Genomic DNA, 9,677 nt, shown 5'->3' with positions numbered 1-9,677 from the left:
AGACAGACTTTCCATCCTTGCTGACAGCAAGGCGAAGGGGGTTAGCGGAGGTGTGTTGTTAGCCGCCCCCTTCCGCACCCCCTCCCTCAGTGCAGAGGACTCTTGGTCTCCCTGCCCTCGAGCAACCCTCGTCGGTGCCCGACGTGGCTGTGCGCCCAACACAGGCCTGCCAGCAGCGAAGGTCCTGGAGGGGCCGCATAGCTCCAGCTCCACATCCGAGCTCTGGGCCCCAGTTTCCTGACTGCAGGACCCTGTGCCCTGATGAATCACTCTGTAAAAGGGAAATGGTAATACCACCTGCCATACTGGGCTGTGGGAGGATGCAATAATGCAATGTTTTGCTCTCAGGACACATAGCTCACTGCCTGCACCACCACCCCACCCCCGCAAAAAAGAGTAGCTGAACTAACACTCACTCTCCTGTGCCAGACACTTTGGTTCCAACGTGCCCTCGGAGGGCAGACTCCACTGCCTGGGCGTTTGACAAATGCCTTGTTTATTGTCAGGGAGGGAGTGTAACCAGCTGACCTCCGAGGGCCCAACCCGCGTGTTATACAGAGTCAGGCAGCCTTCGTGTGAGTCCAGCTGTTATTCACCAGCTGTGTGACCTCTCTGTGCCTCAGTTTCCTCCTCATCAAAAGGTTATTTGTGTATTAGATGAATTAATGTGCCAAGAACTTAGAACAAGGCAGGTCTATACCAAGGGCTTTCATGTGTCATCCATTGTCATTGTCCACTTTGTAGACATGGGGCTGGGAATGAACATAGGACGTGGCGGGATTGGCGCCAGGCTTCCCGGGAGGGGCCCTCTTCGCTCAGGAACCAGCAGGTCAGTGAAGTTGGGAACGGCACCCGCAGCTAGGCGGCCGAGAGGACGCTGGCGGTAGGAAACGGTATGGACAACCAGGGAGCTGAGGACTAGGCTGGGACGCGCACGCGGAGACTGGCAGAGCCATAGCCCGCGAGGAGGGCCTTCTGCCCACCCCCCCCGGCACGCCCCACTCCGCGGTACAGGACCCAGCCTGCCTAGGCCCCGCGCGGAGCACCGGCTCCCCTGCGGACTCAGAGCGCCCTCTCTGGGCTGCCGCAACAGAGTCTGCAGCCCCGAGGGTCCTGGGTTAGCGCGGCGACCAGCTTGAAGGCACGAGGACGACAGGATCTAGCCTCCCCCAAGACTGTGCTAGACGCCCACACCCGCACACGGGTCCCACCACAGGCCCGCCTCTGGTTGCCCCAGGGACGGAGGCGTGGCTTTGCGCACGCTCAGCTCGCGGGGACTAGGCTCAAGGCGTTGAGTAGGGTGGAGTGCGCTGATTGGAGGAATGCAATGGTGGAGGGCGGTGCGCGCGGTTGGCGGGAGGTGGTGATAGGCAAGCGGGGCGCGCCGATTGGCTGATGTGCGCGCGGCAGTGGGCGAGTCCCGCAGTGACGGACACAGAGGGGCATCCGGCGATTGGCGGAATGCAGCGACAGGCGGGTGGGGCGTGCAAATTGGCGGATGCGGCGCGCCGCGAGGTGAGAGGCAACTTGAGTGGCTGGAGCGGCGTGGGGGCAGGTGAGCCCGGGTCTGTGGGTGTCCCGCGGGCATCGCGGACTGAGCGTCGCCTCGCTGGGTTTCTGCTGTTTTTCCCAAAGCGCGGGCCGTGCTGGGGGCCGGCGGGGCTCCATCCGGCACTGCGGCCGGGGTGCAGCCCCCGAGTCTGCAGGTTTGGTCTGAAAGTTTCAGATTCAGATTTCCCCCCAGATCTGCCCGGTAGAAGTCGAACACAAGTCACTCATTGCTGTAGTGAGAGGAAGAGTTCAGTGTGGGGCCCGGTCTGGGCCTGTGCGTGGCGGGGCCACTCCTAGCGTGCCCAGGGACCCAACGCTTGTAGCACACTCCAGGGGCTGTGGCTGCTGCTGGGACGGGGTCAGAAGCCTTTGCTGTCCCGGAGGCTTGTTCTCCTCGAGGAGACGCAGACAATAAAGTTAAAACGTACCGTTTGTTCGCAGGTAAATGCCAGGAAAAACAAACCTTGAAGAAGCCGAGTGCCAGGGAGGGTTGCAGCTGCAGGAGGTGAGATGTGAGCAAAGACAGGGAGTGTAAACCACTCAATGGATCATCTTACGGGAGGCGTAAGGGCAGGACCGGTGGGGCAGATCTCAGTGAAATGGGAAATCTTTGGAGAGTTCTGAGCAGAGGACTGACGTTTGTTTTATTCTTATCATTTAATAATAGGCTTATTTGGGGTAGGCATATATGGCCCCATGGCCTGAGGTGGATGGGGCAGATGAGAAACTAATTCATTTGGGGCATGTGGATCTGAGACCCTGGTAGTTGCACAGGTGGAGGTGTGGAGCAGGCAGTCGACCTTGAGCGTCAGGTGGGAGACATGTTCCTAGCTTTCCTTTTGTCCCTCTTTGGAAGAGACTGCAGGGTGGGACCTCGGTAGGTTCCACCACACAGCTGATTCCCGGGAGCAGCTCTGCCCTCACCTGGTGGGGCTGCAGCTCTTCCCTTCCTTCCTGGGCGGCCTGTGGGTGCCGTATGGTCAGCTTGGTACAGACATACCAGGAGTGTAGCTGCGTGGGGGTGGGCAAGGGTTGCAGCAGTGTGTTTGTGCCCTCACAGTGACCATCTCCTCCTCCGCCTGGGCCAGCGGTCTGGACTCCTGGTGCACCATGTTCTCTGAGCAGGCTGCCCAGAGGGCCCATACGCTGCTGTGCCCACCATCAGCCAGCAATGCCACCTTTGCCCGTGTGCCTGTGGCGACGTACACCAACGCCTCACAGCCCTTCCGTCTGGGGGAGCGTAGCTTCAGCCGGCAGTATGCCCACATCTATGCCACCCGCCTCATCCAAATGAGGCCCTTCCTAGTGACCCGGGCCCAGCAGCAGTGGGGTAAGTGGCCCATGTGGAGAAGTGCGTCCTCCTCATCAGCCCAGAAGGTACCTGGGTATTTTAGAAATGTCTGAGTGACCTGGTGGAATTCATTTATCCCACTTCCCAGGAACCTCGGGGAGATTAGCCTCTTTAAGCTTCAGTTTCTCCTTCAGGTAGTGAAGAAGATTAAATGAAGGAATTGGTGGGTTTGAAGTTATCCATGGTTCAGTGGCTTTGGTTCTAGTAGTAACAGTAATAATTCACAGGGAAATGTCCTTCCTTATCTTCTGTGCAGCGCCCCCCCCCCATGTGGTAGGCTAGGCACCACTGCTGGAGCCGAGGCCTGGAGGGGACCAGGCTCACTGATGTCTCTACTTCTACACCTGGCCTCCTGTGTTGTTGGGGGTGAAACTCCTGTCCTTTGGGCTCTTCTGTCTTTCCTAAGTACGTGGCTTGGGCAATGCAAATCTTCTTTTTTAAAAAAAAACACATTTCATCCTTGGCGATCTTTCCTGCAGTCAAGTTATTCTTAGTGGTGAAGCAGGGCTCTACCTTCAACTTTTGGGTGATGCTGCATTACCCCATTCTCACTGTTCATAAGAGTGGCTTTCCATGTTGTTTTCAATCAATCAGTTAATGTTTCTAAACTGAAACTGTATAGGTGAGACGCTGTCTTACTCATTTTTGCTGCTGCCAGCACCAGGCTCGGAGGTCTCAGCCCTGGCCGGATCTGGCCCACCTGGAAGGCTTTGGAAGCCTGGGTGCCCAGGCCCATTTCACCAGGACAACTGGCAGCCAGAGAACACTGGGTCTGGGTCTTCCAGGTTCATCATATCCACTAAAGACAATTTCTGTTTTCTTTACTACCTGCGAAATGTTTTTTCACCTCCTGTCACGTAAGGGCCTCCCTTCCTCTGGCTCTCAGTGGCCTTTTCCTCACTTTCCTGGAAGCCCCAGGGACACCCTTTTCAAGCCCAGTGTCACTGCCACCTTTCAGATGCTTTATAGCAGCACCCTCTCTGGTACAGATTTCTCTTCCAGCCATGTTGCTGGTGACAGAACTCCCCGGAAGTGGAATCGGCCCTTTCATTCTGCTCACAGCCTGCAGTCAGGAACTCCCACAGTGGCCCTGAGGAACGGGGTCTGGTCGACAGTGTCTCACTCATCTGCCTGGCTGCTGATGCTGGCCTCACCCCAAACACCTCCCTGCGACTCCTGGTGTGACCAGGAGTCCCCACTGGAGTTCAGCCCGAGTCGCGGCTCACCCTGCATTCTGGTGTTTCCTGAACGCACTGGGCCCTTTCTTTCCCTTCGCCCAGCTTGCTCCCTCAGTGCCGCGGTCCAGCCGCAGCCCATCTAAGGGTCCTCAGGTGAGAGTAGGCGTCGGCGCTGGGTAACAGGCGACTACACAGCTCAAAGGCAGGTGAAGCACTGTTCCGTTTATTGCAAGTACAAGCTGATTTTTTATATTTTCATTTTTGGCATAGGTTAACATTTACAGGTGTACAGCATGATCAGTTAAGCAGAAAAAATCAATACAAAAATAACCAGGAAAATATGAAAGTTCCCATAGTTTCAGTTATGATAAACAAAAGTTATTTTGACCAGGAAAACCATTAATCAGACAATTTGAAATAGTTCTATGTATACAGTTTAAATGTCTTATTGTTTATTAAAGTTCTCAGAAATAGTCATTGGCAACAGGTACGCTTAGACCGAGCAGAGGTTAGGAAATTCATTATAAGCCTTTGTAATATCTAACTTAGCTATCTATCTTGCTGTCTAAAATGTTTTTTGTATACTGAGGACTCTGACTCCTTGGTAGTTGTTTCTAAGTGCTTAGTTTGTAATAGCTAACCAGCTTCTTCTGTTTTTATGCCTGTCTAATTCTAATTGATATATATTCCTATTCAAGGTAAAGGAGGGGCTGTTACTCTAACAACTCTTTAACAATCAGGGGCTATTTTCTAAAGGGGTTTTTGCTATTCTATGAGGCAGTTCTGTGGGAATACATATTTTTCCCTGAACTGTTCTTTCTTGGGTGGCTTTCACAGGAACAAATAAGTAAAGTACAATGCCCTAAATCAGCCAGGGTGATATTGCTTAGGACTTGAGCCAACTGTTGTTTTTTCTCTGAGAGTGGTCATTAATTCTAGGAGATTCCAAATTATCAGAAGTGTAAAGGTTAGAATACTAAGAAACAGTAAGAATAAAAGCAACACCATATATCTATTAATGCCACGTCCGTCCTGCTGGAAAACGCTTCTGTGAAGCCGTCATCTCCAAGTCGTGACTGTGTCAACCGACATGGCTAGAAAATGCTTCTGTGAAGCCTTTGTCCCCAAGCCGTGACTGTGTCAGCCAACCTGGTTAGCATTGGACGTGGCACCTCAGGACTTCAACTTAAATGCCATGCCTTTCAAGGGGCCACCTTGGCCATCAGGGCCTTCTCCGTGTCTTCTGTCTCAGCTGCGGTTTGTGGCACTTGTCATAGTGGCTGATCCCTTGTTTATTATTGTAGTCGCTCCCTTCAGTGAACATGGGTGCCCACACGCGCCTGGAAGGACGCGTCCAGTCCTCAGCACAGGGTTCTGTGGCTCTGCCTGGTGCTCAGGACACGTCACGTCATCACTTTCCCCAAAGTACACAGTAGGGTGGTAGCCTCTACTCTGACGTGTTGTCAGGGCTGAGGGAGCTCCGTGTAGTGTTGGGCACGGCCGCCTGGGGCTGAGTGCAGGCTTGGATGCTGTGGCTTCAAGGTCTCTGGTCCCTGTTGGCACCTGGCATTAGTGTCTGGTGCTGGCACCATCCTCATCTTGTTCTGAATTACTTTTCTCCACTCCTCTGGTGCAGGTCTGTGGCATGTTCTTGGTTATTCCAGGCAGGAAGAAGGGGTCTGGCAAAGCCATGGGCCCTCAGGAACTTGCACCCTCCTCTTTGCCTCAGCAACCCCTGAGAACCAGCCTTGTTCTCGTGCATCCCTAGTTGCTTCCCCCCTGGTGGCCCCAGGCCCTAGGCAGTCCAGCTCTACAGGGAGCAGGATGGGGTGGGTGTGGGTGCAAAGTTTGATTTTGAGGGACCTCTGTTTTCAGAGGATGTATCATTTGTGGGGCGCATGGGGGAATCCAAACTCTTAAAGGAACTTGTTATATTTTTAGGACAGGTTATGTCAAGAACTCAGCATATCTCTCTAAGAACCAGTGGAGTAATTTAGCTGTGAGTGAGGGAATACTCTGCTAGTTTCCTGTGGCTGCTGTAACAACAGCCACAAACTGGGCATCTTAACACAGGCGCGATTCTCTCCCAGCTGTGGAGGCGGAAGTCTGAAATGCTGGTGTCGGCAGGGCCGCACCCCCTCGAAGCCTCCGGGGGAGGGTCCATTCCGCCTCTTCCAACTCCTGGTGACCGCCAATGTTCCGGGCTTGGGGCCACATCACTGCGGTCTTGGCACTGTCCTTCTGTTGCCTTCTCTGTGTGTCTGCCTCACTCAGACGGACCCATCCAGAGCCCATCCACATCCCCAGTGCCCTGTCCTCCTGGGGCCGAAGGATCCTTTAGGTTCAGCTGTCCTTGCCCTCTGGTCTCTCCCTCCAGCAGAAACAGGGCTGCCAGGCTGCCAGGCTGCCAGGCTGCCGTGCGTGGTGAGCCCTAATTCGGTGCCCTGGGGCAGGGGACAGGAGTGGTCTCTGAGCTCCAGTCCCCCTGCCCAGGTGGTGGTGTTTGTGTAAAGAAGCTGTGCGAGCTGCAGCCCGGGGAGAAGTGCTGTGTGGTGGGGACGCTCTTCAAGGCCATGCCGCTCCAGCCATCCATCCTGCGGGAGGTCAGCGAGGAGGTGAGGCCGAAGCCCGCAGGTGCCTCCTCTGGAATATGCCCCTGGGGAAACCAACGGGCCACTTGCCTGAGCCCCAGGATTTGGGGCCAAGCCTCTGCCCATGAGGGGCTGCGCCGTGGGGCCCTCTTGCTGAGGTGGCACCAGGCCCTGGAGGGCTCTGGCTCCAAGACTGCCTCTAACCCCTGTGTTCCAGCACAACCTGCTCCCCCAGCCTCCAAGGAACAAGTACATCCACCCGGATGACGAGCTGGTCTTGGAAGATGAACTGCAGCGCATCAAACTGGAAGGCACCATCGATGTGTCCAAGCTGGTCACAGGTGGGGAGGGGTGGCCCATGCATCTTGGTGCTGGTGCACACCTGCATTCCTGGATCCCTGGGTTTGGGTGCAGGCAGCGGTGAAACTCGGGAAGGGGTCAGTCCTTCCTCCTCTGCCTGAAGGCAGTGATCCCGGGAAGCGGGTCCTGAGTGGGAATTCTCCAGCATAGCAGAGAACTGGTGGGCTTTGCCTTTCGGATAATGACAGAGGTGGTCCCTTGTGCTCCCCTCTGGGGCCTGACACTGCTGTTCCCAGGGACGGTGCTGGCCGTGCTGGGTGCCGTGGGAGATGACGGCAAGTTCCTGGTGGAGGACCACTGCTTTGCAGGGCTGGCTTTTCAGACACCCATGCCACCCCTCGACCTGGACAGGTGAGTGAGTGCTAGGGTCCTGGCTAATGGCCCAGGGGACTCTCAGTCACTGGGCTCATAGGTGGTTCCATGTGGCCCACCTGGGGGGCGGTGGCTGCCCGCTGTCACAGCCCCCAGGAGGATCCCACTTCTCCTGCAGGTTTGTGCTGCTGGTGTCCGGTCTAGGCCTGGGTGGAGGCGGGGGCGAGAGCCTGCTGGGCACCCAGCTGCTGGTGGATGTGGTGACGGGGCAGCTGGGGGACGAGGGGGAGCAGTGCAGTGCCGCCCACATTTCCCGGGTCATCCTTGCTGGGAACCTCCTCAGCCACAGCACCCAGAGCAGAGACTCCATCAACAAGGTGCGCACCCACCTGCCTCAGCAGCCCTCCCCCCGAGTCGGGCACAAGCTCTTCCCAGCCTGTGGGTAGCGCCCTGCAGCGGTGCTGGGACCATCTCTGCCTGGGGCCCACCCTGACTCAGGCCTTGCTTTCTGTCCCCCATGGGGAGGGCTTTGCTGTGCTCCCAACCCAGGGACCCAGGTCAGGGGCTCAGTGTCCCTTTGCTCTGACGCTTGCTTGGGGCCTCACAGCCTGCATGGACTCTACTCCTAGGCCAAGTACCTGACCAAGAAAACCCAGGCAGCCAGTGTGGAGGCCATCAAAATGCTAGACGAGATCCTTCTGCAGCTGAGTGTGAGAGATCGGGGCTGGCAGGGTGGGGCTGGACACGGCGAGGCTGCCAGTGGGCACCGGCAGGATAAGGCAGATGGGAGGGCCCCTGTGGGGCTGTGTGGAGGTACAGGCCCTGAGGCCCCCCTGCCCTGTGCCTTCCAGGCCTCGGTGCCCGTGGATGTGATGCCAGGTGAGTTCGACCCAACCAACTACACACTCCCCCAGCAGCCTCTGCACCCCTGCATGTTCCCACTGGCCACTGCCTACTCCACGCTCCAGCTGGTCACCAATCCCTACCAGGCCACCATCGACGGAGTCAGGTACCAGCACAGCCACACTCCACCCTGATCCCTGGCCTTTTGTCTCAGTGGCACTGGGAGGGGAGAGTTACCCACCTCAATTGGCCTCTTTCTCAGGGGTGGCTGGGGACCCACCCTGCACAAGAGTGCCAGGTGAGCTCCTGGCTGGTGTGGGAGGAGTGTAGGTGTCAGCCCCCCAGGTTAGGGGTTAGCTTGCCTTGCCTTGCAGGTTCCTGGGCACAGCGGGACAGAATGTGAGTGACATTTTCCGGTACAGCAGCATGGAGGATCACTTGGAAATCCTAGAGTGGACCCTGCAAGTCCGTCACATCAGCCCCACAGCCCCCGACACACTGGGTAATGGATGGGACTCTGCCACGTGGGGTGGGACCAAAGAGCAGGGAGGTTGCCGGTCCCCATGGTGCCTGGAGGGTCCTCGGCGAGGGTTTGCACTCGCTGTCCTGGCAGGGCCTCTCTGAGGAAAAGCCTCAGGGCCTAATGCTGCTCCAGAAGCCACCCTGGAGTCACAGCCCTGGCTCAGCCACAGGCCCCTTCCCCAGGTTGCTACCCTTTCTACAAAACCGACCCGTTCATCTTCCTGGAGTGCCCACATGTCTACTTCTGCGGCAACACCCCCAGCTTTGGCTCCAAAATCATCCGAGGTGAGTTTGGTCTTCAGGGGACCCCAGGCCTGCACTGGTACAAGGGACTTGCTCTCAGCTGGGAACAACTCTCCCAGAGAAGACAACCCACACTGGAGCCCCAGGCCCAGCTGGCGCTGATGTTATGAGCGTGCTGGCCAGGGGCTGGCATCGTCCCTGCCGGCGTGGTGGGGTCAGCTCACCTCTGGTCAGCGTCACCTGAGACTTTGACCTCTGTGGTGCCCACAGCTCTTGCCATTTCTGGTCCAAAGGAGCTATGTGGTCAGCATGCCCACAGTGTTTACTCCTGGGTACTTGGGTAACTTCCCTCTGAAACAGGGCTTACCCGGAACCTAAAGTGGGTCCCTGCATGACTCGCTTACAGGCCCTGAGGACCAGATGGTGCTGCTCGTAGCTGTGCCGGACTTCAGCGCCACACAGACTGCCTGCCTTGTGAACCTGCGCAGCCTGGCCTGCCAGCCCATCAGCTTCTCAGGCTTTGGGGCAGAGGACGATGACCTAGGAGGCCTGGGCCCCTGAGCCAGGAGGGCACAGCCTGTCTGCAGGCCCCGGCCACTGTTCCTGCTGTGTCAGCACTGAGGCAGCTTGTCTTTGTGAATAAATAAAGCCTGACCCTTAGCTAGTGTTGATCTGCTGGGCAGGGTGGACCTGGGGTTGGGGTTGGGGCTGGGCCCTCCCACGGAG

At 56.9% G+C, this 9,677-nt stretch overlaps 1 protein-coding gene across 3 annotated transcripts; it reads left to right on the top strand.

The window, feature by feature from the left end:
- The first annotated feature begins 1,458 nt into the window (after positions 1 to 1,458).
- Positions 1,459 to 9,611, top strand: POLD2 (DNA polymerase delta 2, accessory subunit). 3 transcript variants are annotated; one of them, XM_037040998.1, is made up of 12 exons: positions 1,459 to 1,515; positions 1,993 to 2,056; positions 2,612 to 2,881; positions 6,574 to 6,695; positions 6,889 to 7,012; positions 7,268 to 7,382; positions 7,522 to 7,720; positions 7,973 to 8,053; positions 8,195 to 8,352; positions 8,561 to 8,688; positions 8,892 to 8,993; positions 9,358 to 9,611. In XM_037040998.1, the coding sequence occupies exons 3-12, from the start codon at positions 2,662 to 2,664 to the stop codon at positions 9,510 to 9,512; spliced, it is 1,404 nt and encodes a 467-aa protein (XP_036896893.1). In that variant the 5' UTR covers positions 1,459 to 1,515; positions 1,993 to 2,056; positions 2,612 to 2,661; the 3' UTR covers positions 9,513 to 9,611. The 3 variants fall into 3 exon arrangements, with proteins under 3 accessions (XP_036896893.1, XP_036896891.1, XP_036896892.1); XM_037040996.1 differs by having other exon boundaries at positions 1,460 to 1,555; XM_037040997.1 differs by lacking the exon at positions 1,459 to 1,515 and adding an exon at positions 1,562 to 1,706.
- The last annotated feature ends 66 nt before the right edge of the window (positions 9,612 to 9,677 follow it).

Source organism: Sturnira hondurensis, unplaced genomic scaffold (genome assembly GCF_014824575.4).
Source record: "Sturnira hondurensis isolate 20B ecotype Veracruz unplaced genomic scaffold, ASM1482457v3 Scaffold0002840, whole genome shotgun sequence".
Lineage (NCBI taxonomy): Eukaryota > Metazoa > Chordata > Mammalia > Chiroptera > Phyllostomidae > Sturnira > Sturnira hondurensis.
The sequence above is the reverse complement of the archived record's forward strand: the minus strand, read 5'-3'. Positions and strand labels throughout refer to the sequence as shown.

Excerpts from the sequence above, each read along its gene's own strand:
- POLD2 (XM_037040998.1), top strand. The coding sequence starts at position 2,662 with ATGTTCTCTGAGCAGGCTGCCCAGAGGGCCCATACGCTGCTGTGCCCA. Across the intron at positions 8,054-8,194 it reads AGATCCTTCTGCAGCTGAGT|GCCTCGGTGCCCGTGGATGT; the intron begins GTGAGAGATCGG and ends TGTGCCTTCCAG. Across the intron at positions 8,689-8,891 it reads CACAGCCCCCGACACACTGG|GTTGCTACCCTTTCTACAAA; the intron begins GTAATGGATGGG and ends CCCCTTCCCCAG.